General features: G+C 40.5%; 1 protein-coding gene across 3 annotated transcripts in view; it reads left to right on the top strand.

Annotated features, from left to right (window-relative positions):
• Nucleotides 1-18,644, top strand: part of grip2b (glutamate receptor interacting protein 2b) — a 90,132-nt gene that overhangs the window by 55,034 nt on the left and 16,454 nt on the right. For all 3 annotated transcript variants that reach the window (XM_025060259.1, XM_017036945.2, XM_017036944.2), the window contains exons 2-6: nt 14,374-14,448; nt 15,651-15,786; nt 15,875-16,020; nt 16,917-17,003; nt 17,359-17,434. In XM_025060259.1, coding sequence (XP_024916027.1) covers nt 14,374-14,448; nt 15,651-15,786; nt 15,875-16,020; nt 16,917-17,003; nt 17,359-17,434 — 520 coding nt within the window. The remainder of the gene's footprint in view (nt 1-14,373; nt 14,449-15,650; nt 15,787-15,874; nt 16,021-16,916; nt 17,004-17,358; nt 17,435-18,644) is intronic.

Genomic DNA, 18,644 nt, shown 5'->3' with positions numbered 1-18,644 from the left:
GGGATGATGGAAAATCATGGTGAAATGAGAGGTGAGAAAATGAAGAGAAGTGGAGATAAATGTGTCACAGTGAGAGAGAACGTCAAACATAAACGACCAACGCATATATGTCTTATATCGGTATATATTAATCTTAAAGTAAAGAGAGGTAAACGATCTGAAGTTTAACTGCTGTTAGAGCTTCAGATCATACACAGAACACTAGGGGTGTGTATTGGCAAGAATGTGGCGATACGATACATATCACAATACAGGGCCAACAATACGATATATTTCAATGTATTGCAATACTATAGGCAGGATTTTATATTGAGTTTATTTTAAAACAATTTAATTGTAGGAAAACTGTCAACATAGTAAACACACAGAGCTGTTCCAGGCTGAACACCAGGTTACTACAACTGGAACAGAGAGATCGACATTGGTGATCGCTAGAGAAGAAATAAAAACAAAATAAAATCAACCAACACCATGAATATTTGGATGTTAATTGTTAATGAAAAAGAATACCGATACGATATTAAGTATCACGATATTTGAGTGTATCAATATTTTTTTACACACCTACAGTACACACAGTGCTCCCTGGAATACTCATGTACCACAGTATAAATGAGTAAGTAACTCAACAGATCTGATCTTTACTATTTGGTTTATTATTTCAAATTTCAACTGAAATATGAAATATTATTTCAGAAAAAAAGTAACTTGGTGCATAGCTTTGACCTGAACGTTGAGCCCAGTCCCTTGATTCCAGTCCCTTGATTCCAGTCCCTTGATTCCAGTGACGTCTTCGTGTGAATATTGTCTTTGGTTTGGACGCAATATTTGTCGCCGACAGAAGAATTGGTTTCGTTTTGTTCGTGCGTTCCAGCCATTCAGCAGAGCATTGTGGGAGTTAACAAAGTTTTTTTCGGAGATACAACATGAAGACTGACACTCCTGCTTTCACCAGGTTCAACTGGCGGTCGTGTTTTTGCACATCAGTCATACACAACAGTGTGTGTGTGTGTGTGTGTGTGTGTGTGTGTGTGTGTCTCCACTCAGACTCTCTGTAAAAGGCTGGGTTCACCCAGGAGTCAGCTTTAATAGACAACGTCTGTGTCTGACAGGTTGTGTGTGTGTGTGTGTGTGTGTGTTACTTGTACAACTGTAGATGTGGAGACAGTTTTGTAAAACGTTTGATTGCTGTGTAGAAAATACCAAAGCTAATGTTGCTAACTGTTATTTTGTGACTGATGTTGATGTTTCACTGACTGCGTTAACAAGTCTGATGGACAAAGTGTGTCCCCAGACACACCTGTGTCTCCACTTTGACACTTTGTCCCCTCGTAGGGACATTTTGCAGGTCCCCGGGGAATGACAGGGTTTTTGAGGTTCACGGTGTTTTTAGGAATTAGAATTAAAACTAGAATAAGATCAAAGTCAGGGTGAGATTTAAGATTGGATTAAGATTAACGTTGACATTTTATGCAGTAGTTCAAGTCAGTGCAGGGCTGTGCTGATGAACCTTCTCCTCCATCACCTCCACCTGTGTTTGTCTGCAGCTGAGGACAATCAGCAGCTCAGAGTTTTTATAAGGAGGCTCTGAGTCACAGTTTTGATGCTGTACAGAATGTGTACCAAACTCAAGCCCAGTCGGCCAAATGTGGCCCGCAATGTCATTTTGTGTGGCCCGCAGGAGTTTAAACAGCATTGATGTCTGTGCTGCTTCAGAGCGTATATCACAGCTTCAACAGTGTGTCACGTTTGATAACATTAGGAAGCAGACAGGACCTAAAGGCAACACCAGAGCCGTGGACCAGGTGGAGAAGGTTTACTCACTGGACACAGGTGAGTGTGATGACACTGAGGGAGGGAGGAGGAGAGAGGAGAGACAGACAGACCTCACATGATGATTTTATAATGATCTATGAGCAGAGTCCACTCACTTCCTGCCCTGAGTTTGGTTTGGTTTGTGTTGGGAAAATAAGGCGTCAGGTTTTAGTCTCCCATTTACAGCACGTCCTTTCACTCATTTGAACTTCATGAATTAGTTATGTTTGATAGCTTTTCATTTTTAATACTTAAGTCTTCACTTCACGACATTATTCTTTTTCATTTTTCTTTTTTTCTGTTGGCAAACCAATTTAAGGTGGCACCACCTACAGGGCTGAATGTGCATTAGTGTTAATGATGTGCCAGAAATGAGAGAAACTGATAATTGTAATTGTTAGTTGTTACACTTAGTGATGTTTTTTCTATGTTTTTTTTCTTTTTTGTTTGTTTTGTTTTTATTCATTTTTCTGGATAAAAGTTTTTGCCTTGAATCCAGAGTGAGTTGGGGGGGAGGGACGGGGGAGCAGCTGGAGTGGCAGAAAGCCTCGCTGCCACTGAGGAAAGTGAAAAACAATTTTGGGATTAATTTGCATTTCAAACTCATCCGACTTTAAGCCTGCGGTGTCAGAAACCTGCTGATTTGCCCCCGACACACTCCCACCCCTCCTCGCTTCCATTTCAGTTTCATCTCCGTCTCCATTTCACAGTGTTTTCATGATTCACCGCAGCTTTAATCCAGCGACTGGTCTCGGTCGCTCATGATGGTTGGATTCAATTTTCGTTTCTCTCTTGTCTTCTGAGAGACTCTCCCTCAGTCTCCCACATTTATGTCCTCGGTCTTCATCTCCAGTCTCCTCTGTGTCCCTCAGACAGACTCCGGTCTCTATCTGTCCTCTTCTGTGTCCTGCAGTGATAAGTGCTGTTAAAATGATGGAGGGCAGCACACAGCTGGAGGAGACGCAGACGCAGAGATGGATGGAGAAGATTTAACACTGAAAGATCAGCGGGAGGAAAATAGAAATTTACAGATAGAACAGACAGAACATTTAAGGTTCGCAAGAGATCAAATAGTGAATGTGGTTCGATTACCGAGGTTTCAGTTTCACAGGAGTGGTGTTAAACAGGAGGACATTCAAAATGAGACGTGGTTTAAGTCTTGATGATAAAACTAAATTGATGATGGACCAGCCTTTTAATAAAAGTAGTAAATAGCCCGCAAGCCAAAAAAGTGTGGACACCCCTGGATTAGAGGTTAGGATTAATAGGATTATTATATTTGTGATAGGTTACAGTAAAGGGCAGTAGTTCCCAAACTTTTGCTACAGTCGCCCCCCCGATATATATTCATAGCTATTTCTTCCAAACTCCCATGAACTTAATTAAAAACTGTAAAGTTCTATTTAATGAAGTGAGGAAATTAATTTAGTATTCAGTGCCGAGGTTCCACGCCCCCACTTTGGGAACCACTGGTCTCGGGAATCTATTGATCCAATGTGCAGTCCATACCACGTGTGTCTCTACTTGTCTAGACGTCTTTAATGTGTGCACATGTTTTCTAAACCGAGTGGCGCTGGTGTCTTTCCGATTTTCCTTGTGCATGCATTTCCTAAAGTGGCCCACAGGAGGCCATAATTGGCCCACTTCAGAGTACTTGTTAGTCCTCGTAGTGTGATTTCATTTGCACTTGAAAACCCCACAACCAGAGACGGGGACAAGAGCCGCAGAGACGAGTGTAGACCAGACGCAGACGCTAGAGGAGGGCGAGGAGCTGCCACCGTGTGCAGCCTTAATGGGTTCCCCAGTGTTTTCACACACTTCAGTATTTCTCTCTGTTTTCTCTCCTTCGGTCCTTTATCTGTTCGAGCCTGAAGCGAAAACACAACAAGACAGAAATCAAAGAGCAGCGTTACATAATAGCCTTTAATGCATTACATTCACTCATGGTCTGAACAACATACAGAAAGAAACAACTCTCATCTCTAACACCACCTACTGGTATTACTGATGCTGCTGGGATTGGCTGAAAACCTAACTCTATTGACAAGAATCTGGAGATGAGATACATATCATGATATAGAGTAAAGATACAATCCATCCATCCATCTTCATCCGCTTATCTGTTACCGGGTCGTGGCGGCAGCACTCTCCATGACCCCCACCCAGATCACACTCCACCGTACCAACCCCCCTGAACCTTCCTGCAGGTGGTGAGTCCACTGCAAGGTACCAACCACCCTAACAGGGATTGGATCTTACCCAGGAGGTGAACCCTGGGGTTCCACACCAATGACAGAGACATTGCCTCTGGGCCAAAGTGCCACTAATGATACAATATATTGCAATATACTGCAATACTATAGGCTGGACGATATATTGTGGGGGGGGTTAAAAACAATGTTGTTACATGCTCAACATCAGGTTAGCACAACTGGAACAGTAATCACTAGAAGAAAGTAAAATCAACCAACACCATGAATATCTGCATGTTAATGGCTAGTTAAAAAAATCAATACACTGCTGTAGAATATCGACACAGTATTGTGAAATCATATATCACATTACTTCAGTGTATCACTATTTTCCTACACCTCTACTAAACGACAGCTATCCATCATCCAAACAGAAACAAAAAAAAATCATTTTAAATTTAACCCTTAAAAGTCTCCTTACTTGTAACTTGACAAACAGACGAACAAAGCGTTGTTGTTATTGCTGTTGTTTTCTTTCTATCCTACAGAGGCGGGACAAACACGGCTGTGTAGAGGCGTCTTTTCAGACAACCTAATGTAACATTTCTCCGTCTGCAGTTTTATGACTCTATAAACGAAGCAACAAATGGTAGATATTTTGGTTTCCTTCAAGATCGTTCTCCTCTGGCAGATGTTAGTGGAGTTCATGCAGGAGCTGCAGGCATGAGGTTCTAATGTTCTCAGCTCACTGAGACCCTTTTCTGGTGCAGGGAGGATAAACAAACTTTTCAGTTTCTTCTGCTTTTCTTTCTTCTGCCTCTGGCTGGAATCTTTTTCTCTGGTGTTAATGCTTGGTCAACTCTGAGAGGGAACCTGACAAGAAACAAACACAGGCAGGGGTTCCTGTGTTTGTGAAATGTTAGGAATAAAATATTTATTAAATACGTATTAAATATATTTGTGGCAGAAATATGACAAACGGCAAGAACTATTTTTCTTCACAAGCCCAGAACATCACAGCTCAGATATTACAGCTCAGATATTACTAAGAAATTAGCACAATTACAGGAAAACAATCCCATAGTTTATCTGCAAACACCAGACGTTCTGTCTGGTAGAAAAATATTGAAACATTTTCATTTATTTTCAGGTTCTCTTGCACATGTTTCATCTGCCTCGATGGTGTCTCCTCTGCTCAGTCAGTGAGTGTTGAAAACTCTGAATGTGTTGGTTGATTAAAACTACCTGGAATGTACAGAGATTTGTTTCTGTATGTGTGGACCTAGTGTTAGTCTTAGTGTCAGGCTTGATTCAATGTGACTGATAGATGTCCATCTGTGGAGCATGTGTAAATATAAATAAAAACAAGTCAAATGTGTAGAAAACTGTCAAAACAAAACAGTGTTTTGCAGAGAAACGCGGCGTGACAGTTTGATGTCTGACTGTTACTCCCTCTCTCTCCTCCTGGGTCTCTCTCCCATCACTGTGTGCTGCCTCTCAGTCACTTTTCCGTGCTCTATATCCCTCCTCCCTCGCTCCCTCCCTCTCTCTGTCTCTCACTTTGTCTCTCGGGCTTGAGCAGCCATAATGTAAGCACCAGTCATCTCTGATGATCGTGGCTGTGTTTCCCTCAGCGCTCTGCAGCCTACATCTCTCTCTCTTTTTTCTCCCTTCTCAGCCTTTTGTAACATTTTTTTTTATTCTCTGTGGATGTGTCTTTAATAAGGACTTTTATGTCTGCCGTCATGTTTTGCGGTCTGAAGAAGGATGTTGAGACAAACAGTGTTGGTGAGTGTTGAAGCCACAGAGGGATGAGGTCCTCAGAGAGGCAGATTAGGCTCTGGGTTTTTTTATCCTGTTGTCTAGAACTGGGTGTAGTGGTTTGTAGAACCTGCCAGAATCAGGTTGTAAATGATGATGTCATAACGGCTCTATTCATTCATATTGATCATATACTTATTTGCAGTGATCTAACTGTTCATAATCTTAAACTCTGTTCAATATATGTTGAGTTTAAAGCTGCTCCAGCTCTAAATGTGACATTCGTTATGTTAAAAGGTTTTAATGACTTTGCTGGTCTACATGCTGATGTGTCCCTGGGTGTAGACCTGTTGTTTCTGGTGGCTGGCCGTGAGCGAGTGTGAAATGAGTCATGATAAAGACACACTTTGACACCCATCAGCACTGAGGTCAGGTGTGGCAGGTGGAGTCTCTAATGGTTCCCTCGTCTCTGAGATTATATTCTTATCCAACAACCATCCAGAGACCTGTCATTTCTGATTTGGTTAAAAATGTCTTCAAATCATCTTCCACCTCTCCATCCTTTCTCAGTGACACCAGGAACCAGGAACAGCCCCCAGTGGGCGGGGCGTGATTATCCTTTGGACAGGTCTCCAGTACTTCACAGGGTCATGTATGGACACAAAGAACCACAACGCATGTCAAGAAACTTTTGATAGAATTTAGAGTAGAAATGTTGCAAAAACTGGTCTAAAACTGAGTGTAAACTGGCTGAGTGTTGACTGTTCAGCTACAAGCACATGGTGATCTGATGAGATCAAGTTGTATTGAAGCTGGACTAAAAGTTAAATGTGCAGTCTATAGACGTATATATGTGAACTTCCTTAGTACAACAGAAAAGAAATCTTAAAATGAAAATTAAATAAAAGACAACCAGAACAAAAATGTATTTGTTTACTCTGGATGGAGGGTCTTACAGTATCTTAATGATTTGGGACTGAATTCAAGGATTTTAACTTTGACTCAGCTTCTTTTTTTTTTTTGCTCAAAATATTCTGTGGCACAAAGTTAGTCTTTAAATTTGTTTCAAACATTGTGTTGCTGCGGATTCTAAAAATGTTAAATTTTACAAAGCAGTAGCACTATATTCACCATATTCACTATATTCACTATAGATAGAGAACAACATTGTGCGATATATGAGGGTCTGAGTATTTGTTAACACAGTTTGAACATGATGATACTCCCACCTGGAGGATGAGTGGACATTCAGACAGATCTGTCAGACAATAGCTGTCACTTCACTAGGGATTTAATGATGCGTCGTGAATCGGTTAAAATAGATACAAATCTGTGACAACAAAACAAAATTGTGCATCAATGTGTAAGGAGTAGACTGTGTTATCTCAAAAAGTCACTGGTCATACCATGACACTGCACACTGTAGTACAGCAGGTGGCGATATGTGCCTAAAACCATTGGTTCTGACCTGCTATTTCAACAGTGTTTCTGTAGAGAAAGGAACTCTTTCCAGCTAATATTTTTCATATTCTTTTGTTGTTCAATATATTGACAGTTAGTGTGCTCACTAAGTTTGACCTATCAGAGGAGATGAACGGTGATGTGCAGTGAGGTTGACCAGGTGAACTCAGCAGTGACTACAGTACCTGACGGTCTGAGCACTACTGTAGTGAGTACTGTAATACCAGGCTGTGAGCTCTGTTCTTGTATTATCCACTGCACCACAGCAGAGTTAGTGAGCTGCATCAGGAGCCATTAATAAGATGAGCCACTTCTTATTTTATGCATGAACAAGCATAGTGGGAGCTACTGTTCTCTTTTATGGCCACAGAGGCTCTGAGTGGAGAGCAGCAGTCAAATTCCAAAAAGATGGCGTTTCCTTTTATCTCTGGTTTTTGTGTAAACTGAGGAAGATTTGATGTTCGTTTTAATCATTAGCAGTAAAGTCGGTGCTGAGGGAACTGTCGGTTTTCTTAACTCCTCATCACACAAACTTCAGATTGTATTTGAAAACCACTGGTAGGAATTCAGTCTCTTTCACTACAATGGCAGGAATAAAAGGTCAGGCAATAACGCTGCCTTAGCCTTATCAGTCAGCACTGAATATTACTGAGTATTACTGGACAGACCATGCAGATCAGCAGAGTGTGACATGTGCAGTTTCCTCTGCGCTGCCACATCAGTGCACTCTCCCAGGCTCCAACATGATTGCTGCAGGAGAACATCTCTGTTGTGATCACCAGTGTGACAGCGTTCCAGCTCAACAGCACTCATACAAAAGCTCTGCACTAAACCCAGACCCCCTCCTTTCCTCCCTCCCTCCCTCCCTCCCTCACCTCCACTCCAGTACTCTCTATATACACTAGGTGTCATTTGTAGTCAGTAGTACATCATTTTTAGAAGGCAGAGAATATTTGTGCGTTTTACGAGTTCTTCCAGGCCTAAAGAAAAAGACAGACGCTCTCACTCTGAGTGCCCTAAGAGCATTAGTCAGGAATCTAATGGAATATCTGCTGATGAGGAGAAATCCATAAATAAACAGCCTTTCTTTTCCCATCACTCACTAATCTACCCCACCTCATCAGTTCTGTTCTAAATTTAGTTGAATCACGTCTGAGCAGCAGGTGAGACGCTCGCTGTGGTTGACAGAAAGAAACAAAACGGAGGGTTTTCAGATTTTTGTGTGTGTTTTTTTTCAGTCTTTTTTTAAGTCAACCTTGTCTACAGCTATTTTTAACCATCTTTTCAAAATAATTTTATTTTTATAATATGTCTCCAAATTAAAGACCAACCCTCTGGTTTCCATCTTGAAAGCCTACATTTTGTGTAAGTATTTTCTAAACTTAGCTGTCTTTATAATCCTTATTTAAGCAAAGACCTCGTCTCAACATCACAGAACTTTGTCATCAACATGTGATGACTGCTCATGATGTCAGAGTTATAATTTATAAGACCTTTGACACTGATAAGCCCTGTTTGTAACAGCGTTGACAGACGGCTGCAGAGGAACACTAAGTACTCCAGTGATGTTCACTGAACTTCCTCAGATCCATACAGCCTGCAATTAAGCCCAACAGAGAAGCCATTAAACAGCACTAATTATTGCTTCTTTCATGCACGGCTGCTCCCCACGTGTGGGTGGGACATAAATGTGTGTGTGTGTGTGTTTGGCGGTTGAAAGGATGTTTATAGACTGACCCAGGTTGTGTTTCCAGAGATGAGGTATTGTGTCTTCCCTTCTCCTCTATTGTTCCTGTGTGTGAGGAAGACAATGCTTAATTACACATTCAAAAATGTGAATGTTCACAATTCAGAAATAAGGAGTGCAATCACAGGCCGTGGCATTCAGTAGCACAGGAATTCAACAACAACAACACCACCGCAGCTCTGCGTCTGAAGAGTCTGAAGTTCAGTTTGATCTGATCATCTTTTCATCGTCCAGGAAGAGTTCCCTTCAGGTGTCACTGCAAAAAAACTTCAGCCTCCGTCTCACCCTCCCCCATGAACTCCTCCGTCCTTTACTGGTACTCCAACCATCTCCATCTCCTTCATCACTACTGTCTCCCCTGACACTAGTCTCCTTCCATTCCACCTTGACTCCAACCCTTTTCTTCGTCTCCTTTGTGCACTCCTTAGACCAGGCGTGGGCAAACTTTCAGACTCATGGGCCACAATTGAAATTGAACAAGGGGGCCGGGTCAGGAGCAGATAGTAAAAGTAAAAGCATAAAGCCTAAAATGCCAAAATGCTTTTATAATTATCTACGCCATCTATTGGGAAAACCTGGGAATGCAGGGAAAAGGCATACCCACGATATGTTACATTACAATCCATATAATATGAATAAATTATATAATTTGGAAAAGTTTGGTGGACCGGATTAAAAAGATGAACTGGCCGCATCCGGCCCCCGGGCCTTAGTTTGCCCATCCCTTTCTTAGACGATTGATCCTCGGTTCATGAACTCATCAAACTTTACTACCTCCACACCCGACAGCTCTATCTGACCGCTACACCTCTGAGTAACGTGCACGTCGTGCACGCCTGTGACATCATCACCTGTCATCTTTGATCAATTGTACAAAGTTTTAGTCATTCAAAATCATGATAATCCTGTAAAGTTAACCAGAAAAACTTCTGTTATTATTTTTGGGTTATTCACCCAAACTTTTTTTGTGATGTCACTGTAGACAAACAGTTGCTTCAGTCCTAACACCTTCTCATTTGCATAAGAATGCCCCCAAGGGGCTTCACTGCAGAGCCGGTTAATTATCATGGTGAGTCTGCTTAAATGTTTATTCAACCACATGAATGGGATTAAATACTCCGTGGGTGGTGTTATTTATTTTGTTCTTCCCTCATTTTCTGGTTTTATGTTGTGCCCTCAGTTTTACTGTAGTGCCATTTCTGTTTTGTTTTTTATAAACTGATGTTTATCGTGGTGTTTCCTTTGAAATGTCATCCATCAGTTATTCATCTGCGGAGAATTCATAGGTAGAGCAGAGTCAGTGAATCTGTCCGTCCCTTATTCTCTTGTTAATCACCCCCGTAAGAGAAATCGGTGGTGAAGTGTACATTTAAAGCTCCGGTTTTTATGATGACTCAAGTTGCCACCATTAGACAGTCGTCACACAGAGAAGCACTGGCTCAGCGATCCTCCAACCTCTGCTCTCAGCTTTTCTGTGGATGTGACACATTTGACACAGTGAGATGAAAACCATCACAATACAGGTCTGCTCACACACACACAGCCCTGTCACACACACACATGGATGCATGTAATGCACAGCTTTGTGTGTGTGTGTGTGTGTGTGTGTGTGTGTGCATCCAAAATGATCAGATAAAATACGTGTGTGTCAGTCTTTCCACACAAAATAATTTATGGTCATCACATCAGCAGGGAAAACAAAGCTCTAAAGTAGAATTTCACACGGATGGATTTTCAGGAATGTGAAAGTGAATACGTGTTAATGCTTCAGCAACAGCTTTGTAAACCATTTATCTTCATTAACTTCTATTGTCTGGCAAAACAGGAAGTTCTGATCCATTGACGTGTTGTTAAACATCACGGCTAACGAACAACTGTTCACACTTCTGATTCTTTAATCCCAGGTCGTCTGTGATATAAAAGCCTATGTTTATATTAAAAACCCTTTGTTATTTATTTTCATGTCAAGTTTGTCCAAGCACAAGTCTCCAACATTTGCATATAAATATCCACCAAGCTCAGTGTTTACTTTCTGCTTTGGCTTAGACGGAAATGAAAGCTGGCTTATCAATCAAAGGGAAGGTCAGGATGTAGGAGAGTGATGGAGACCAGAATGAGGAGAAAATGATTTAGCACGAGCGGAGGAGAGAAGATGTTGATGTTGTAGAAGAACAGTGGACATTGGTCTGGAAAACTAAATATAAAAATGATCAATTATTATAGAGGAAAGTGCAAAAAACAAGTAGTTGTATTGAGAGTATTTTTACTGTATAAACATTAAGACTCTAAATGTTGTGATCAGCACACGACAGGCAGCAGTTTGTCTCTAAAAGTCTCTCGTAAACACACACTCTGCTGTGTTTTTCAGAAGCACTGTCATAATATTGTAGCTCCACGTCTTAAACAGTTCGTCCAATCATCATGCAGGAGATTGCTGCTCATTGTCTTCCAGTAAAGCCCAGCCCACTGTTTAATAAGGAGTCGTAGTAGGAGAAAATCTCATTGGAAGATCTGTGATAAACATCACATCAGTACAATCAAGTCATAAACAGCTGTTGACCGGGTTTATTATCCCATTAGTAACAGATATGAAATGGTGGAATTTGACCATTTAATTTATGACATTCCACAGACCGCCGATCGTCCCTCATCGCCGTAGAGCAGTTACCACTGGTGGGGAGGTTAATGTCAGCATGACAGGCTCTGACATTTACACTAAACTATACTCCTGAAAACCCACATAACAGGAATAAACTGGAGGAATGTATGTGCACTTAATATTATATTAGGTTTATATTAACAAAACTAAAACAGAGCAAAATAAGTTTTACAAATATGAAACCAAATTTGATCACACACTGAACTGTATGTGTGTATTTGTGTGTGTGTGTGTGTGTGTGCTCATGCATGTGTGATCCATCTGTCAGACCTGTCCCATAAGAGCTTATCTGAAAACTCCTCCATGCTGTAAGCATAATACGGTCCCTGTGTTTCTGCTGCAGTGGGAAGTTTTTGGCCTCGTCTATAACTAAACCTTTTTAGTCAGCTGACACTGCCAGCAGTCATTAACTTAATCGCATTCAATTTATTCACCAGGAGAGACTTTACTTTTCATCACAGCTGCAGAGGAGGAGACGGCAGAGAAAGGTTCCTAACAACATCACGTCGGAGTGACAATTCCGTTTTTTTTTTTGTTTTGTTGTTGAAATAAAGCAATCCTGCTCCACACAGTGACTGCTGTTGTGACACACAGGGCTGTGCAGGTTGGTCAAGGATCCACGTACGCTGACCTCCAGAGCCATAAACCATCTCCACGACTCTCACACCATCTATTTGCGTGTGATTAGGTGCAGTGAGCAGCCTATTTGGTTCATTATGTCTGTGGCAGCCACACAGCCCCATGAGTTATGGAGGAATAAATGTGTTTTAGAGCACAATACAATATGTAACTTATAAATAATTACTTTTACTGCACCTCTGAAGTTTGCTCAACTCTGGGACACAACAGCGTTGGACTTTCCACAGGAGTGGAATTAATTTCTACACATTAACAGTGAGAAAGATGTGCAGGTTATTTTTCAGACATCAGCTCTACATCACAGTGGTGCTGCTAAATGGGTCGAGAAGGAACCGTTCCACCGCTGTAGCAGTAATAGAATTTGTGGAAAATATGGCAACAGCACCAGATGAGAAACAGTATTCAAGTGGGGTTTTATTTCATTATAGATTTAAGGAAAGCATTTCAGACAAGTAATCAGTCTGTGCTTCTGCAGAGATTAGATTGTCACGCAGCAAGAAGAATAGCAAACCAGTAGTGAAAGTTATTTAAGAAACGGATTTCTGTAAGTAAAAATAAAACCATTTAGAATCACAGCTCCCAAAAAAAACAACATATGGAGTTCCCCAAGGCTCAGTGCTGGGGCCCGTGTTGGTTAAACACATTTTCACGGCACTGCAATAGATACTAGTTTCTTATGTTTTTCTACATAATAATAATGTTTAATTCCACAAAACAATTGTACTAATTGTACTTCATTAAAGCCGTACTGTAATTATTATAAATCCTACTTGGCTCTAAAGTCTTTCCTGCCTCTTGCACAATACCGTACAAAATTGGGTCCATGATTTCCTGTTATCCAGACTTCGGACATTGTTCAGATTAGTGTGCTTTGCAAATTGAAATTTCTCCAGTAAAATTCCTAGGACGAAGAGACTCCGCCCACAGCCGACCCACAGCTGTGATTATTTCACCTCTAATAATGATGGTTTGGGAACATAATCTCATATGGCAACAAAATGACTTTTTTTGTGACAAAGTTTGACTGTAACTTAGAAAAGAATTCCAGGCAGCCCTTCAGAATAAATTATAATTTGTCTTAATTTCTTGTCTCCAGTGGTGATGCTAAGCTGCTTTGGCTCTGGGTGTCACCAAGCATTAGGATATGCATTGACTCTGTGACTTCAGCCGAGACATTTCAGCTGTGATGAAACTGTTTCCTGTCTTCATGCAACTTAATGTCACTTCTCAAGTTGTGTGGGGAAGGAAAAAAAACAAAGTGCATGTATTTCTAACATATAGCCCACCCCTGTGGTGGAGCGGAGGTTGCAAAGTAGGACACTTTCTCTCCCTCCAGAGTTACCGCCACAGCCTCTGCCTGACTGTCAAAGCAGCTGTCGAACAGAGTTAGCGTGGTGTGGCAAAATACTCAAAAAACATTCTTGGAGCGTTCGTGTGATCTAAAAATACCAGCACTGGAAAAACAAAGATCTCAAATCAAAAGTGACGACAGGTTGTGTTTTTCATTGATGTTTAGACCAAAGACTATAACTGGTGAAATACTGTATGACCTTCTATATCAACAGCTAATATGAGGCTAAATACATTGTTTGGCTTCAGAGTTTGTGCAGTTGTGACCAAACATTTAGAGTCAAACCCAATTCAATATAATGAAATATATGAAGAAGAAAAAAACAGGACAATATTAAAATATATTCTCTTGTTCCAAATATGAGTACTTTGAGATCATTAGCCTATTTATCAGCCAACTGTACACTGAAGTAGTATCACAACTAACATAGCATGCTTCTATTTGTATTGATGATACTTTATGTGCTAGTCTACCAATCTACTCCCATAATTCAAAGGGGTAACAGACTTCTCAGAGTACCAGAAGAGTTTGCTAAAGTACCACCAGTGGTACATATGCCATAGTTTGGGAACCTATCACTGTGTATAAATGCCATGAGTCGTGATGCATCGTGATGTCATGTCTAATTTACTCCCAAGGTTGTTTTGCTGGACCTGTGGCAGCATTAATAATATATATTTTAAAAAGTGTCATGAAAACCAGTTAAATTCTTATCATTTCTTTTCTATTCTTCTTTATTTCCCTTCAGATGACGGACCGTATGGAAAAACAAAGGATATCTCCGGACCAGAAATCATGGCCTCCAGAAGACACAGTATTCCAGGTTTGTGTTTTTACCGTCAATAACCATTGTTTATGAAAACACATACAGATTCACATACAATGCATGAATCAATGTAGACATTTATATTAGAAATATATGTAGTGAAAGATAGAAGATAATAGATAAAGTTAAAGGTGTAGTAGGGCTGCACAATTAATCACATTCTAATCCCGGTTTTGGCTGCCACGATTAAGCGAGTGTCACCGGGCAGATTCAAATAGTTCAGTGACTGATGTGGGAGAAAGACGTAATGTCAGGAGCAGGAGGTGACATCACCCCAGCGTATGGAGGTGAGGAGGAGCTGGAGCCTTGTTAGGGATCAACATCCATGGTCTGGAGGTGTTTTGGACAAGTGATGCTGAGCAAAAAAAACTCATTTCACTGCTTACATTATTAAACAAATGAATACATTTTCCACAGTTTTGGTGTTCAGTGAATACTTCTGATTACTGTAGTACTTACTGTATCTAAATGTTACAAATCGTGAACATGGTCATTCCTGCACCATTTTGTTTTCCGTTCAATACTCTCTTTCTTCCTCTGCAACGGAATACAAAATCTCCTGGGCTTTTATGCAAATAGGAACAGAACAAGGACTAATTAATGAGCTAGTGTGTCCCTGCAGATAAAGTGCTGCGGTGTGTGTGTGTGTGTTTACGTCTCGTAGCACCGAGAACATTTTGCAGTGAAGCATTCAGGATTTACCTCATCTATTCATCTATATCTGCAAAGCCTGTGCCCTGCTCCTCATCACCTCCTCTGCTCAGGGAGGTAATGAGGTGCTGGTGGCAGGAAGTGGAAAAGTCTGCTTGAAAAAAGTGAAATAAAATTTTAAAAAGTTTATAAATTATGGTCACATAGTGTTTATCTGATGGTGCCAATCCAGGTTTGATTCATCATCTAATCTTGACTCCTGGGTAAACTCTGGTTTTCTTCCGTCAATTTTGTTTATATGTTAGCTTTACAGGCCACCCGGTGGAAAACGTGGTTAGTGCAGAAACAGAATATATTTGAGCAGAGAAGATGTTTCCCCTGTGACTCAGTGACAGGGAGCAGTAAATATGTGTGACTTTCTCTGGGCTTCACTTTAATCTTGAGATCAGAGTGTCTCCAGTATGGTCCTGGGTGTATGCATGTCTGTCTGTGTGTGTGTGTGTGTGTGTACAGTATTTGTCTTTAGGTATATCTGTGTTTTTGGTTAGAAGCTCTGCGGGGGGTGACCATGGTGGAGCTGGTGAAGAAGGAAGGCAGCACACTCGGCCTCACCATCTCAGGAGGAACTGACAAGGATGGGAAACCTCGGGTATCGAACCTCCGTCCAGGAGGACTGGCGGCCAGGTTGGTGTTGCGAGGACATCTCTGTAAAAAAATGAAAAACTGCTCCATTTGAAACACAGTGACCGACAACAACATGTTTACTGTGCAGAAGTGACCAGCTCAACGTGGGCGACTACATCAAGTCGGTGAACGGCATCAATCTGACCAAACTGCGTCACGAAGAAATCATTAGTTTACTGAAAAATGTAGGAGAGAGAGTTCTGCTGGAGGTGGAGTACGAACTTCCACCTACAGGTGTGTATTACTTCAAGTCAAGTAGTTTTGATCATTAATGAGTCATCAAGGGTTTTCAGCAGATGGAGCAGAAACTCCAGGTTATATATTTATTTATTCTAAACCTAGACCATGTGAACCGTGTTTACTTTGTTATTTAGAGTTAATTACTAAACCATCAAACGTACTGGTTTGTGACCCTACAGACCAGGGGTCACTAACTTGATTTGTCCAAGGGCCAGAATTTTTCTGAACAGACACTCAAATAAAATGAACTAAAAAAAATGTTTCTAATATTTTTATTTGATATTTTTAATCACAGCTGCAGAGTCTGATGATTGGCTTTTTTATTTCTGTTATCATCACCTTTGACCTACTTTACATTTGCCCTGTAGACCATTTCATAAATGTGTCCCCTAGGCCTATTCAAATAATGGCCCTTGGGCCACATGTGGCCCCAACACAACTTCAGAGATGTCCAATCTGTGGTCATTTCAGGAACTGAGAGACTCACAATTGGTGTAAAATTCAAAGTATCTACAGACCCTGAAGGCATCACCCTGTGTGGCTTAGAAACCAAAAAGTCATCGGCCTGTCTTTTTGAAAATCACTGTCAATTTGTAAGTGAAAATAGCTCAGCCATTCATGGACAAAACTATTTTTTTTATAAAAATGTAACAGTTTGAATTATTTAAACTTATTTAAACTTGTTTGATTTAAGTGTGTTAGAGTTTTTTAATTCTTTATTTGATTCAAACATAGCTACATTGTAGCTCGATTAGCCATTAGCTATCACAAAAGTCCAAGAACCCAACTGACATTTGTGGTTTAGGTTTTCACCCAGTGTAATTGTCGTTATATTTACAAAGTCTAACAAAACCAACAACAGCCTGTTTCACTTTTCTTCCTCCCAAAAGCCCGCGACAACACCTCAGGGGTTTTATCAAAGACAATCGACATCTGTTTGCACAAAGAAGGAAACAGCTTTGGTTTCGTCATGAGAGGTAATCATCTGTAAAATGAAGCAGTTACTGTATGTGTGTGAGGTATATTTAAAGTAACAAAGACGCAGAAACGTTTGTTTGATTATTAAAACAGATTCATAAGGTGATTACAAAAGTGTTTAACAGGGAGATGATGGTTATTTCTTTATTTGACTTCATTAACTCCAAACATAATGCAGATCATAATGTTGTTATCGACCTCCTGTTTGGTTAATTAAAACAAAAACTATTTTGGGATTTAGTATTTTTCCAAATTGTCAAACTATTTATTCCATATCTTTTTATTATAATAATAACTAATAAAGCCCTTTGAGAATGTATTTTAAATCTAAATCTAGGCTTGTTTTTACTACAGGAGGGGCACAGGAGGATTGGCATAAGGCACGCCCCCTTGTGGTCACGTACGTGAGACCTGGAGGCTCTGCAGACAGGTAACTGGACCTTAACTTTTATAAATCAAGTGAGAGAATGTAATAATGTTTGAACTCTACTGAAATGTCCAACATTTCCTGTCAAAGCAAACCCTTCCACTGAAGTCAAACCGAAACATATTCCCTTCCAAAGATTTGTCTGCATTATCAGGAAAACGCTTCAGTTTAAACTGTAACCATTCACTGGCAGCTGCAGGAAACAGTTACTGTCGTCGTCATGTGTCTGTCACAACAGAGACTGGAGTAGGAATAATTGTTTACAAATAACTGGCAACAAGAACAAGTGAAATAAATGCTCCACTGATTAAAAACTCTAGTTGAATCTTTCAAATTGAATAAAAATTCTATGTTAAATCATCTCATGACTCAGTGGTTGAACTGAAGACAAAAGGCAAAAGAACCACAGTTCCACTGCTCCCCAGGTTGACTGTGTCTGCTGTGACCCCCCAACCCCCCATTTACGGGGATCCAAAATATTCACACAATGAAATATCAGCAGCAGTGATTTGTAATTTATCCCCTTTGTTTGATGAGAATAGTGGCTTTATAGGACGTCACCTTTTCTCTGATCATTCGCAGCCTCAGTCGTATGTTGGCCGCCGTCAGAAGAAACCAAAGTTATTTTTACTTTTTTAGAAAATCTCTGCATGACAAACATCACTGATGTATTTTTAGACTTTTTCAAAGCCCTGGTTCATCTGTCCAAAGTCAGTGTTTATGTTCTTAAAATATTTTTTTAAAAACAACTTTGACCTACTTTGTCAGTCAAACATGGATCTTATTGGACAGAAACATCTATTGTAGGAGTGTATATATATATATGTATGTATATATATCAGTTTTATAAAAATTACTATTCATGAAAAAGAAGAACAGATGAGTATTTGTCAGGAACCGTTCATTAACCGTAGGGTGAAATCTTTCAGCAGTTATCCAGAGAGAGAGCCTCTGTTAGATCATCTGTTAGACGTCTCCATGTTCACGAGCAGTGGTCACGTGCTAGAATGTTCCAAGACCCTCAGGTGAAGAACTTCCCTGAGTCCGCTGTAAAACGAGATTCTCTTTTTAATGGAGCCCGAGGATTTGACATCCAGGATGCAGATCCATCATCAGGCACCGTCTCATCAAAATGCATTGCATGCATATTTCATGTTGGCCTTGGAGTCACTTTCACACCACTCACCTGCTTGACTGTTGTAATCCTGAGGCT

This window comes from Cynoglossus semilaevis, chromosome 11 (genome assembly GCF_000523025.1).
Source record: "Cynoglossus semilaevis isolate Cse_v1.0 chromosome 11, Cse_v1.0, whole genome shotgun sequence".
Taxonomy (NCBI): domain Eukaryota; kingdom Metazoa; phylum Chordata; class Actinopteri; order Pleuronectiformes; family Cynoglossidae; genus Cynoglossus; species Cynoglossus semilaevis.
This window is presented reverse-complemented; position numbering and strand designations above follow the sequence as displayed.